General features: G+C 40.5%; 1 protein-coding gene across 1 annotated transcript; it reads left to right on the forward strand.

Moving 5' to 3' along the window:
- Nucleotides 1-2,515: 2,515 nt before the first annotated feature.
- LOC127633614 (cadherin-related family member 1) lies at nt 2,516-13,968 on the forward strand. The gene is made up of 17 exons (XM_052112835.1): nt 2,516-2,686; nt 2,990-3,085; nt 3,229-3,374; nt 3,460-3,510; nt 4,978-5,067; nt 5,142-5,228; nt 6,761-6,874; nt 7,072-7,215; nt 7,447-7,525; nt 8,919-9,019; nt 9,109-9,312; nt 9,567-9,719; nt 9,931-10,095; nt 10,244-10,311; nt 11,046-11,274; nt 11,464-11,718; nt 12,511-13,968. Exons 1-17 carry the CDS (start codon nt 2,623-2,625, stop codon nt 13,081-13,083), a joined length of 2,619 nt encoding a protein of 872 aa, XP_051968795.1. The 5' UTR covers nt 2,516-2,622; the 3' UTR covers nt 13,084-13,968.
- Nucleotides 13,969-14,650: the final 682 nt, after the last annotated feature.

A 14,650-nucleotide genomic window follows, 5' to 3' on the forward strand; every position in this document is an offset into this window, starting at 1 on the left:
GACCAATGAGACAAATGTCTGAGACCGAACACAGAATAATGAAATGAACTCTGACGAAATCAGACAAACTTGCTGGGAATTAAATACCCAAATATTGAATGCCCTGTTTGGGCCACTGGAAGGTGCCGGCTGGAAAGCCGTTACTGGGCAGAACACTGTCAGAGACAAAGATTCAGATTTAGACCAATAAACTCTGTATCCTGAGAACTTAGAAAATGTATCAATAATTCTGTGGAGGAATAGATCTAATGGGGTCAGAGACGAATAATAAAATATCATCTGAGTAAAGCAGAGGCTTATGCGTCACACCTCCCGCCATCACCCCTGGACAATCCTCCTCCTTTCTTATCGCCGCTGCTAATGATTCCAGGACAAGACTGAACAATAATGGGGAATCCTGCCGGTGCCCCGATCCAGAGTAAAATAATCTGAAATGAATCCATTAGTTTGTATCGCTGCTACCGGGTGTTTATAAAGTAACTTAATTCATCCAATAAAAGTATTCCCGTGTATTTCCAAAATCTTAAAAAGATAATCCCATATCAAACACCTTTTCAGCATCAAGTGAGATGCAGCGACCGGAGTCTGATCATTCGCCACTGATCACATGATATTGATGAAACACCTGATGTGATCAGAAGAGCCCCGAATAAACCCCACCTGATCTATATGTATAAGAGATGTCATATCTTTACTCAATCGGTTAGCCTAACATTTTTACATCTAGCTGGATCAGGGAAATTGGACAGTAACTCTTACACTCGCTTGGATCTTTGTCCTGTTTAAGAATCAGACTGATCCGGGCTTGTGTCATGGTTTTCAGAAGTTTTCCATTCTTTAATGATTGTGTATAAACTTCTAACAAAAGTGGAGCCAGTTCTGTAGCATAAGATCTGAAGAATTCAGTGGGAAAGTCATTTGGCCTTGCCTGTAAGTAAGGCCTTAATTACCTCGCCAAACTCCTCCAAGATCATCAATAAAGAGAATATTTTTGCTCAGTTGTCAGTTTCGGGAGTTCTAATTGTTCCACAAAGTTTCTAATATTAATGCAAAACACATTAAAAATAAAGCACTATCAAATAAGCACAATTTAGCTCTTTAGATGATAAATAATGTGTCCAAGGAATACATTTCTATATTCTTTCTGAAACCTTTTACAAAGTGATCCGATCACTGTTGAACTCTGATGCTGGAGTGTTTTTAAAATGTGCTCGTTTAGTACCTTAAATCTCTCAGACTTTGCACTATTTTGTGAGATTTATGTTTACACTGATGCCAAAATCCAGATTATTCCAAGTGAAGTTTTAACCCTTTCCTTGAATCTGCACTGGAAGACAGCAAAATGTAAGAAGTTTATATGTTTTGTGTTTTTATATGCACAAGCTGAATTAATTGTGCTTAACTAGCAAAAAGAGGTGCAACTGATGCAACAGCTTCATCATACACTGCACACATGTGATGCAGAGAAGACAATGTGTAAACACAGACTTTGCATTATTTTGTGAGGTTTGAGTGATTTAAGGAACTAAACGAGCACGTTTTAAAAACACTCCAGCATCAGAGTTCAACAGTGCTCGGATCACTTTCAGAAAGAAACCATGAATAGTTCTTAATATTCTCCTTTAATGTCTTTAGATCTCTTTCTTTCACACTGTTTTTAAGATGATGAGAGATCTTGTGTTGTCGTCTGTGAAAGACGTTTCTCACACATACACACACACACTCACACACACACTCACTCACACACAGACACGCTCACACACACACACACACACACACACACACACACCACACACACACAGACACACTCTCACTCACTCACACACACAGACACACTCACACTCACACACACACACACACACACACACACGCACAAACACTCACAGTCACACACTCACTCACACACACACACACACACATTCACAGACTCTCTCACACACACACGCACTCAAACTCACTCACACACACATTCACAGACACACACACTCTCACACACACACACACTCATTCACGCACACTCACACACACACACACACATGCTCACACGCACACACACTCAAACACACGCACACACACTTTCACAGACACACACACACACTTTCACAGACACACACACACACTCTCACTCACACACACACTTTCACAGCACACACACACACATTCACAGACTCTCTCACACACACACACACACACACACACACACTCACACTCACACTCTTTATCATTCTCGTGATTCTTGTGACTGTTCTGCTGGTAAAGTAATACAGGATGACGTGTCACCGATGCAAACACTCGATGCACGGCACATTCACCCCTTCATGACAGATGTGCTTTACTCTCACAGATATAGAACGAGACTTCCAGACATCTTCACATTCACCACAGAACATGCAGAAGGGAGTCTGGAGTTAAAGCCTCTCTTACAATAAGAGTTTGAGAATGAATACTCCAATCTCCCAGAAGACACGTGTGCTTGAGCTGACGTGTGTTTGTGTGCCCGTCGTTGGGTGGCATTGGAGTGTGAGTCACAGGATTACTGGAGCCGCTCAGTCTCGCTTAAAGACGTCTTCAGACGGGTCGTCTCTATATGCACCTCCGGTGTGTTCATACTCGGTGTGCAGGATGAAGAATATGTGGAAAGAACACATCTTCATCTTCCTCCTCGTCTCGTTCTGCATGTGTACGGGTGAGTAACTGTTATTTTACTAATTAATGTAAACGAGTGTTTGTCTAATCCGCTTCAGAGTCTCAATAATCCTTTAAGTACAACAGAAACACCGTGTGATCGTGACAGAACTGAGCTGTCCTGTGGAAATGTGTTAGAAGGTTGTTTGTCCATTTGCAATAGTAGAATTGAGAATTATATATAAACTCCCGAGACTGTTGCTCTGTCCGCACGATTATTGTGTCTGTAATAAAGATTGTCCTTGTTGATGTTTGATTAAAGTTTCTGTTATTTGAAGTTAAGTTGTAGATTTGTGCTTCTCAGGGAAATCCGACTTCGCTCCGTATTTCTATGATAATGGAGGCGGCAGTGAGAACGGGAACATGGCTTTATTCAGCGTCGCAGAAGACACGCCTGTCGGTTTGTACCCGAACTCTGAATACATGCCGTCATATGAACTTCAGAAGAATAACACACATATAAACAGATTTAATGAAATGAATCTGCTCAATCATCTCTTTCGTTTGAGATCATGTGATCTAATTCACTTTATTCTTCCACAGGAAGTCATGTGTACACACTGAACGGCTCTGACCCCGAGGGTGACCCCGTGACCTACGGCATGACCTTTGATAAGGGCTCGAAAGAGTTTTTCAGCGTCGATCGTAAATCAGGAAACGTGACTCTCATTGAAGGTCTAGACCGAGAGGTGCACACAGATGTTATTAAACGTGTGACATTAATCATAAATATCACTTTCAATCTGTCAGTCATCCCAATTCAATTGATTTCAGGTTCAGGATGAGATTGTTGCAGTTGTGATCATCACAGACGGCAGAAATCAGGTGACTGAACTCTTCACGCACACACCGTTACGGCACAACAACACAAATGACTCGTTCAATTTAAGGTTTTCAGTCAGTTATTAGTAATTCATTGGTAGTTTGAAGTAGAAGCTGTCGGTGTCATTTTCAGACTCTATCAACGGTGTGAGTTTGGGACCGTCTGTTTGTCTGACCAATGGAAGATGAAGGGCATGTCCGGAAACCTCTGGAAACATCCGTGAGCCTTTTCACGCTCGGTGTTTTGGAACGAGGAAGTAAATGTTTGCAGGGTAAACTCTGATAGCAGTGAATGGACACAAACCCACATCAGAAGAACAATGAACTTTTGCATTTCCAGAACGTCCCAAATGAAGAAAGGAAATGGAGAGTAATGGATGACGACTGATATTTACTGTACTTCAGTACTTCTGTGCTAACTTTAAAGATAAAGTTATTGGTGTTCAAATACTTCAGACGACAAGACGAGCTGCTTGATCATTTAGAAACCCATCCAGCATGACATCATGACATTGACTCAACCAATGGCGTGAGTTGTGGGCGGGACTATCTGTTTGATGAACATCAGATGTATTCAGAAACATGATTGAAAATAAAGTTCATTTTTGCGTTTTCATTCGATGCTGCAGAAATATCAGAAAGAATCCGATTCGATGAATGATTTCATAAAATAATGAGATGTAAATCCAGCATATGATGATGTTTGATTTGTGTTCTCGTGGGGTCTTCGGTGCTCGTACACACTCTCATTCTCTTGCCCAAATCCTTTATTAATATTTAATCAGTTATTGAACTGTTTCTGTTATTCTTTCCTTTCTATATACATTTGTTCTCCTTCTCCCTAACCCTCATTTCTATCACACCGCGTCACAATGTAAATAAACATGCTAGCATCATGCTAACACATGCTAGCATCACCTAGCGAAGTACTACAGCATGCTAAAAACGTGCTAGCATCATGCTAACACATGCTAGCATCGCCTAGCGAAATGTTAAAAAATGCTAAAAACATGCTAGCATCATGCTAACACATGCTAACATCGCCTAACGAAGTGCTAAAACATGCTAAAAATGTGCTATAATCATGCTAATACATGCTAGAATCGTCTAGCGAAGTGATAAATCATGCTAAAATGTGCTAGCATCATGCTAACACATGCTAGCATCACCTTGCAAAGTGCTAAAACATTCTAAAAACGTGTTGGCATCATCTAACACAAACATAACACCTACATGCTTCCATCATGAAAAACACGTCAGCAACATTCTATTACCATTATTTTAGTGCTTAGCAACAAGTTAGAAAATGCTATTTGACGAGTTTTGCCAAGGCAAGCACCACTCACATTTTCTTCAGGAAATGTACATTCTAGTTATTATTATTATAATGTGTTTCTTAACTAAATGTTTGACTATAAATGATTTTTCCATCACTCGTATGTTACATTTGTCTGCTTCTCATTTGCTCAGGTAGAGGAAAACGTTCGAGTGTTTGTCACCGATGCTAATGATGAAAAGCCCGAGTTTTTAAATCTCCCATTCGTTGTGGATGTCCCTGAGGTAAGCATGAAGAGATATTGCAGAATAAATCTGTTTAATAAGAGTTTGAGTCATAAACTGAATGTGTGTTGAAGGACACGTCGTCGGGCAGCAGCATCTTCAGAGTTCAGGCTGTGGATCGAGACTTAGGCTCGGGAGGAAGTGTCAGCTATTTCCTGCAGGTGAGACACCACCACTTCCTTTTTCAGTGAGTTTATAATGGAGGATATTTTTAGCACATCGGCTCATATTCAGGCTGTGTTGCTGCAGGGACTCTGAATCCCAAATAAACGACTGTCACACAGTCCCGCACACTAAACACCCATCAGCAAATGTGCAGCTGCTGGATTACATTTCAATTACATTTATGCAGGTATTGAGTGCTTAATCTGGATTACATGTCGCATGTGTCTGTTAGATTCACGAGGCATTTTAGGTCAAACGCTTCTGAACATGAGGACAGAATCTGTGAATATGTCAAACAATGTTTTTCATTTATTTATTTATTATAGAGCGACTTCAGAATATTACAATTAAAAATGCATTTGTCAAACAGCAGAACTGAGTGAACAAGCCAATAATCATCCCAACCTGAACCCAGTGAACACACAGTTAGCTAGTTAGTTAGTTAGTTAGCTAGCCAGTTAGCTAGTTAGCAAGTTAGCCAGTTAGTTAGTTATCTAGTTAGTTAGCTAGGGTTAGGGTTAGGTTAGAGTTAGTTAGCTAGCTAGTTAGCCAGTTAGTTAGTTAGTTAGATAGTTAGTTAGTTAGTTAGCTAGGGTTAGGTTAGAGTTAGTTAGCTAGCTAGTTAGCCAGTTAGTTTGTTAGTTAGCTAGTTAGTTAGTTAGCTAGGGTTAGGTTAGAGTTAGTTAGCTAGCTAGTTAGTTATTTAGCTAGGGTTAGGGTTAGGTTAGAGTTAGTTAGCTAGCTTGCTAGTTAGTTAGCTAGCTAGTTAGCCAGTTATTTAGTTAGTTAGCTAGCTAGTTAGTAGGGTTAGGTTAGAGTTAGTTAGTTAGCTAGCTAGCTAGCTAGTTAGTTAGCTAGGGTTAGGTTAGAGTTAGTTAGCTAGCTTGCTAGTTAGATAGTTAGCTAGCTAGTTAGCCAGTTATTTAGTTAGTTAGCTAGCTAGCTAGTTAGTTAGCTTGGGTTAGGTTAGAGTTAGTTAGCTAGCTAGTTAGTTAGTTAGCTAGGGTTAGGGTTAGGTTAGAGTGAGTTAGCTAGCTAGCTAGTTAGTTGGCTAGCTAGTTAGCCAGTTAGTTATCTAGTTAGTTAGCTAGCTAGGTAGTTAGCTAGGGTTAGGTTAGAGTTAGTTAGCCAGTTAGTTAGCTTGGGTTAGGTTAGAGTTAGTTAGCTAGCTAGCTAGTTAGTTAGCTAGGGTTAGGTTAGAGTGAGTTAGCTAGCTAGCTAGTTAGTTAGCTAGCTAGTTAGCCAGTTAGTTATATAGTTAGTTAGCTAGCTAGTTAGTTAGCTAGGGTTAGGTTAGAATTAGTTAGCTAGTTAGCTAGTTAACAGTGTGTATAAAAATGGCACCAGCATGTTAATTCAGATCTTCCACTTATAAAGTACAGAGAAGTTGCTCTGTAAATCTGAATCATTGCCGTCTTAATCACATGATGTGTTTAAAATAAATCAGTTTGTGCCATTTGAGGGTAAAGTTTAATAAGATGTTATATTTGTACATGTGTTAGTAATGAGGATCAGTTGTTATTTCCAGTCTCCCAGTACCAAGTTCACCATCGACGGTCACAGTGGAGTTCTGCGTGTTAAACCGGGTGAATCGCTGGATTACGAGCGCTACCTGAATCATTTTGTCACTGTAGTTGCAAAGGTGAGCGACAAACACAACAGGACGAAAATCCTTCATGATGACCTTTATATTGGTCTGACATGTTTAAATAAAGGCTATAGAGTTCATTGAGGGGTCAGAGAGTCACAATAGACCAGCTAATACACTGGCAGTACAATGAGCGTCAATATGATTAAACGCTTTTTCATTTTTCATCAGATCTGTTTATCTTATTTCAGGACGGTGGTGGGAAATATTGCGGGAAATATCAAATTATGACTTCGACAGCCGTCATAACCATCAATGTTCTGGATAGCCAGGACTCTCCTCCCGTGTTTGTCGGTATTCCCTATTTTGGATATGTCTATGAAGTCTCCGTTCCAGTAAGTATGATGTGACGTCACTAAATATTCCAATCAATATAACACTTTCTTGTGCTTGTGTTTCATTATACGAATGGGATTTTGTGAACCAGAAAATAAATAATAAATCCTTGATTTAATTGAATGATCTGGCTGTGAAATCAATGATGATGCACAATATCAGAGTGTGTATGATCATGTAATTGTATCTTTGTGATTTCATGTATTTATTTGATTGTTTTGTGTGTCCAGGGTTCAGAGATATTCACTGTATTTGCGAAAGACGGAGACCAGAACAATCCCAATAACATCCATTATTCCATTCTGACCGGTCAGTGTGTCACATCGGCATTCATGTTTTAAGCTTGTAATAATTCATATTTACCGTTGATCAGTTACAATCACATTCATATCATCATAATAATGGTCTAGATGAGACGTTCATAGACTGGCACTTGTGTTCATGAGTAATGGGTGAGCTGTGGCTCATATATAGACAGTTCGGCATTAGTGTTGGGAAGTAATCCAGTAGAACTATATTCACAATTTTATTGCGTGCTTTACTGGTCATTTTGTTTCCAACGAGTTATGGCATAACATCACACAACAGCACATTGTTTTTGTCACATTGTATCGATCACGCAACAGCCGAGTGAACTGAGACGGTGATCAAATGTGCTTACCAAAACAGTCTCATGAAAAGTCCAAAAAGTTAGGAATGATTCAAGAGTCACGTGACGCCATGCGGAGATCAGACGTGTGAACGGCGAGCTCGGCGCACGTTGCTAGTTTTAACACTTTATGACATAAACCGGTGAGATTCGATACACCCTGATCCATAACTGTTCTATGAAGACAATGTGTCAAAGAATTAAAAATCCTCGGCTCTGGACATATTAAAAGTCACTTACGTGCTCAAGCTGACACCCGCGAGCAGGCCGCGAGCCTGGGTGTCGATTTAATCGGAGAGGTGCGGGAAATGCGGCAAGAGATGCTGAACGTGTCAGCAATGCTGGCGAAGGTCGTTGCGACGATCAATCACTGCCATGGAGACTAAATTCACTGAGGTGGTCACAAGAGTGCGGGACGTCGAGAAACGGATCGATTATCTGGAGTAATCAGACAGGGAATTATCTGCTAATACGCTAGCGAGCAAGGTGTATTGGAGCGTATCTGGGAGAAGTTGGAGGACATGGAGAACCGTAGCCGGCAGAATAACGTCTGTATCGTTGGGATTCCTGATGCTGAAGACGGTCAGGATATGGTGAAATTCCTGCCGTGGAGTGGTGGTGTAGTGGTCTAAAGCACATAACTGGTAATCTTGTAATCAGAAGGTTGCTGGTTCAAGCCCCACAGCACCACCATCATGTCCTTGAGTAAGGCACTTAACTCCAGGTTGTTCCGGGGGGATTGTCCCTGTAATAAGTGCACTGTAAGTCGCTTTGGATAAAAGCATCTGCCAAATGCACAAATGTAAATGTCAATGTTTTGAACCCATCGAGAAGAGACTATACGCCCTTTTCATCAGTCCATTAGATTTACTTTCGGGGGGGAAGGTTATAATCCTATATAATTGTATTCCATATATTCTGTCATGTCTATTTAATTTGCTATTTGGAATAATACAAAAATAATGGTACACATTTCTATTAGGAATATGTTCTTGAACATGTGTGTTGTATGTGTTGATTACATGTTAACTCTTGTTTTCTTTGCATCGTCAGGCAGTGATGGATTATTTAATATCAACAGTACGAGTGGCTGTATCAGTTTGACATCATTTCCTGTACAGCTGAAGAATGAGTTATATGAGTTAAAAGTCCAGGTGTGCAATATTTATCAGTAGAGAATTAGAGCACATGTAGAAGTAGTGTCATACCTGAAATAATACAGCTTTCGCTCTTTGAAATCAAGGCTTCAGAGGTCGGGCCTGACAAGCAGTTTGTCGACTACGCCATCACCACCGTCACTATTCGTGTGTTGGATCTCAACAATCATCCGCCGACGTTCTACGGAGAGAACGGTCTACAGAACAGGTTTGATTTGACCATGTATGAACACCCGGCGGAAGGAGAGATCCTCAGAGGCCTGAAGATAACCGTGAACGACTCGGACCAGGTCAGGCAGTGAACAAAATATTTACCTTGAATTATTTCAGATTATTTGCTTTTTCTGTTTGCGTGTATGAAGTCATACACTATGGGAATATTACACGCTAATGTCCCAGACAAAAGAGAGCATGTTTGTGACATGATGATAAAGTTTCACTTCATTACTTGAGATTCGTATCGAGCTTCTCAGAGACTCATAAATTAGTTTTGTGTTTTTATCTGTCTTAATTAATGTACAGTTACGTTCCCGATGTTTTTCAGGGTGCAAATGCTAAATTCAGACTTCTGCTGGTGGGACCCGGTCGAGTTCTTCGTGTCGTCCCACAAACGGTTCTCAATGAAGCTCAAGTAACCATCATCGTGGAAAACGCCACCGCCATCGACTATGAAACAAATCAGTTCCTAACATTCAAGGTGTGATGGTGATTTTTATCTGTATGAATGCATCTCATTAAGTTCCTTAAGTGCTACAAAGTGTCAAAGCTACACGTGTTATTCCGTGAAGTAATATGTGTGTGCGTGCGTGCGTGCGTGTGTGCGCGTGCGTGTGTTTCTGTGTGCGTGTGTTTGTGCGTGCGTTTGTGTGTGTGCACGTGTGTGTGTGCGTGTGTGTGTTATTTTTCAGTTGTTAGCCGTTGAGATTGATACTCCAGAGAGATTCAGTGCCACTGCAGATATTGTGATCAATCTTTTGGACACCAATGACAATATTCCAAAGTTTTCCTCTGAATTTTACATCGCCAGGATTCCTGAAAATTCTCCAGGAGGCTCAAACGTCGTCTCCGTGACTGTGAGTGCAGAAGCCTTAAAAAAAAGCACCATGAAATGATGTTTATCATTAAAGATATGAACAATAATCAGTGCATATTAATGAATTCATCCAGAGATGTTTGCGTTTGTGTTTCGCTGTTTTACACTGATGTGTGTTTGTTGTCCAGGCCACAGATCCAGACTCCGGACTTTGGGGACAAGTGAAATATTCCATGTATGGCTCGGGATCTGATCTGTGAGTTCAGCCAGTATTGATAATCACAGGGTTCTTATGTAATATTTAGTGATTTGTTTATTGAGAGAGTGACTGAACAGATCTTCCATTATGGTAGACGACAAGTGTTGGTTTGAGGTTGTGTGGTGAAAGCAGAGAGGATGATGGGAGATGTTTTGTATAAGTCTGTAAGGGACTGAAGGAGAGACGCCGGTGAAGTTGCTGGATAATCTTGTAATTGGATTGTAGATGCAAAAATAGCATCTTTACACCCGCTAGTGAGTCAGGGTCCAATTAGCGCACAGTTGGACAGCTGGAGGTAGCAAATATACGCTTCGTGCGAAACCTGTAAATTTATGCCTCGATTCTTCCCCAAAGCTGCAGCAAATTATAACCTTGTGAAAGATCGCAGGTTTCTGGTTGACTGTTAATTTTCACATGCAGAGAGTCACATTGACAAGAATAAAACCGCTGATTTAAAGAGTTCAGTGACTTTCTTTCAAACACATATTTATTAGATGGGAGGGTGTATGGGAGTAATTCACTCACTGAATGTGTGAAGGTTAATGTTTAGAGTTAACATCGTTGTCCTGCATTAAAGTCACTGTTTGTCCTCTTTTACATGCATTTGATAACACATGTGGGTTTTTACCTCCTAAACTATGTGTGTATAAGTTTAAGAATGGAGCACAGGCTGAGATTAACCATGTTTATGTGTGTGAACGGGACTCATGTTCATATTCGATGGGTTTCAGGTTCCTCATTGATCCAACATCTGGCATTATTTACACGGAGACGTGGGCGTCTTTAGATGCTGAAGTGAAGTCAAAATATAATTTCTATGTAAAAGCTGAAGACACTGAGGGAAAATACAGTCTTGCGGAGGTTTTTGTCACCGTCTTGGATCTAAATGACCATCCACCAGAGTTCAATGAGGACGTCCTGGAGAAGACCATGATTATTGGGGCTCCAGTGAAAATCCAGGTTTGTGATGGTCAACAATATTTATAAGTATTATATCTGATATTCTCTGCATCTTTTGCTGTTATTTGGTTGAATGTCACCTGTGATTCTACAGTTATGATCAATTCAACCGAACAATTATATTGTCCTTGATTATTGTGTATTAATCAAAATGAGGTGATTTAAAGATGATTTGGGGTTTGTGTTCAGGCTGTGGATGAAGATGCAGAAGAACCCAATAATCTCATTGAATATTCTATCATGAAAGCCGATCCGGACAACATCTTCGACATTAACACGTCCACAGGCGAGATTAAGCTCAAACCGTACATCAAGTCCATGGAGATCGTGCAGAACATCAGCAAACAGAAAGAGTGCAAGTGGTCTTTGGTGGTTCAAGCTCGCGATCGTGGCTTGCCGTCCTTCAGCACAACAGCAGTCGTGAAGATTGACATCACGGAGGTGGTAAGACTGGCAGAAGTAGAACTGTAGACGTCATTGTGTTGCCATTTGTGTTTGTGAACTTCCTTCAAAGATACTACTGGTGTTATACCAACAGAGTCCATAAAAACATATCTGGGATTATACTTAAACTGGAGATTATATATTGTGCTAGCTTGTAAAGGGCATTAGTGCTTCATGAAGTATCTGATAAACAAAGACCTGTAGTCATAATTTATGTGGCATATACATAAAGGTTATTGTTTATTATGATAGTTGATGTACTCCATTATAAGATCGTAGTCCATCAATAGACCGAGGTGATGCAGGCAGAGATCAGGGATGTTAAACGCAGTTCAACCTGGCCGGTAATTTCGGTGAGGTTCAGTGTGGTCCATCCTAAATCCAAGGTTCAGACAATGGCAGATTAAGTATCTGATGTCTTATGGTTGGAGTTGGCATCAGTTCATCCTCTGAAGTCCATCATAATAGACTGAAGTGATGTTTGGCTGGCACAGGCAGCATTTAGTAGTCATCACATAGCAGTGGAGTTCAACACGAAGCATGAATGGTTCTGGATCAGCCGGTACTGGTGACCTCAGGATAGGAGTCCCGAGGTTGAGACAGGGAAACAAATAGTATAATATTAGCATAGATGCTAGTCAATTTATTGCAGAGTTATTGATTATAGATTATGAGAAGTGTTTCCAGTTCTGGCAGACCCAACTATGAGTTGATGGATAAATTAGGTGTACGCATGATTGTGTACATTATTTACAACCCTTTTTGTGTGTGTATGTTTTTTATTTTTTACAGAGTCAACTCAAGGTCCACATGGCAGCGTTTTTAATGCAGAGTCGAGACAATCCGATGAAAGCTTTCGGCATGGTGGCTAGCATCATTAGCGTTATGGTTTTGGTGACGGTCATGATATCCACTGTCATGTACCTTCGCAACACAAAGTCCAACAGAATCACGCCAGCGCGTCGCATCATACGCAGGAAACCCAGAGAGCGACGGTCGTGGAGCTTCAGGCCAGCGTTCACACATATTGACGGCAACCACGAAAAGTTCCTCATGGATGACGAGACGAGGAGCAACCGCAACGTGGACGACGACAACAGCTCCAAGGCCAAACCCCCCGCACCCGTCTGTCCCCCTCCACCACCGAGCGAGTCCCAGCGACCGCTGCCCACAGTGTCCGGTGCCCTGATGGCCAGAAAATGTAGTCGTGGCTCTAGCTGGAAGTCAAAGAAAAAAAGCTCAGATGACGTGCAGAAATCTCGGCGAAATAAAGATAGCAGCAGCATCAGTTCCGCTCTCGTGTCCGAGCTAAAGATGAAAATAGAACAGAAAATTATTGAAGCAAATCAGGGCTATTACTACTGAAAAACACTCTCTGAAACACGGTCATGAGAGATTGATGTTCCTCACGTGAAGCACGTGTGTGTGTGTTTTATGATGGATCGAACGTTTGATGTAACAAACTGTTTGGCTGAACATTTCTTTTAAATTGCCGTCTGGTTCAGCTAAAATGCTTCTGTTTCTCAACGTGGCGTCGGTGAAATCTGGCTTGTAATAATGGGAGAAATCCTTCAAATGTAACTTGTAAATGCTGCTGTATCCACATGTGTTTGTAAAGGTCATTCAAACTGTAGATACTTCTGAGAGGAACAGTTGGTTAAATGCTGTTTGTTCAGCAAGAATTATTCACATCGTTTCTTCATAAATCATTATTAACATAATCTGTGTGCAACGACCTAAAGACAACTTCAATAAATCAAGGTTTCATCCCATTTAATCACTAAACTCTTAATATATCAACCTTGAAAATATTGAATAATGTTGGACACACCATCTCAAACTGGAGAAATGTTATCTGTCAGTAATAAACGTACACCGCCTTTCCAGCTTAAAGAGTGACAATATATTTATTTGAAAGTCGCATGTATCTGTACGGTCTAATTTTATGGCTTTGTAATTGTATTTCTTTGAACAACTTTTGCCTTGAGGAGTTTCAGGAAGTCGATTTACTGAATGATGTACTGAAATACACAATCTGAATCTTATTGCTGTCAATCTTTTTTTGTAAAGACTTTTTCACCAATATTTAGTTTATGGATTCATTTGTATCTCCATTTTCTCAGCAAATGAGCATCCATGTGCTGTTTGTTTTAGGGAATACCCAAATTTCACAATATGGTACTTCTGTATATTGTTATGTTTGATCTCCAAATGAATTAAACTCTTTTTAATAGTGTTGTAAAAAAGCAAAAAAATAAAGTAAATGAGATCAATTCTGTCCTACTGTTCATTATTTAGTGTTCCAATTTTCTTGATATTTATTACTTTAACAGATGCTGCTATATGATTTATAAATTATCAAACGAGTGAAAACACAATTCTGAATTATAATAGTAAACCAGACTAGTACAGAAATATCCATCCATCTTCAGCCGCTTATCCGAAGTCGGGTCACGGGGACAGCAGCTCCAGCAGGGGGCCCCAAACTTCCCTATCCCGAGCCACATTAACCAGCTCTGACTGGGGGACCCCGAGGCGTTCCCAGGCCAGTGTGGAGATGTAATCTCTCCACCTAATCCTGGGTCTTCCCCGAGGCCTCCTCCATAAGAATATGCTTGTGGTATTTGCAGTTCTTATCTAGCAACTCATTAGCAACATTATTTTGGAAACATGTCGGCTTCAGAAGTCACGTTTGAGGTACAATAACTGTGTAATTTATGTTGTAGAACAAAAAGTCCAAGTATCTTCAAGTAATGTTCACCTCAGACCCTATTTTACTCATAAGGTTAGGTTAGGGTTAACCCTTGCAAAGCGTTACAGTTTGGAGCTGCTGTAACGGTAATTCATTCTTTACTTCTGAATGAATGATTGTGACCAGGATTCCCACACTCCTTAAACGTCCTGGAACATGAGTCATGTGGCACCAATTTTA

This window comes from Xyrauchen texanus, chromosome 40 (assembly GCF_025860055.1).
Source record: "Xyrauchen texanus isolate HMW12.3.18 chromosome 40, RBS_HiC_50CHRs, whole genome shotgun sequence".
Lineage (NCBI taxonomy): Eukaryota > Metazoa > Chordata > Actinopteri > Cypriniformes > Catostomidae > Xyrauchen > Xyrauchen texanus.

Excerpts from the sequence above, each read along its gene's own strand:
- LOC127633614 (XM_052112835.1), top strand. The coding sequence starts at position 2,623 with ATGAAGAATATGTGGAAAGAACACATCTTCATCTTCCTCCTCGTCTCG. Across the intron at positions 7,216-7,446 it reads TCTATGAAGTCTCCGTTCCA|GGTTCAGAGATATTCACTGT; the intron begins GTAAGTATGATG and ends TTGTGTGTCCAG. Across the intron at positions 9,020-9,108 it reads TATATGAGTTAAAAGTCCAG|GCTTCAGAGGTCGGGCCTGA; the intron begins GTGTGCAATATT and ends TTTGAAATCAAG.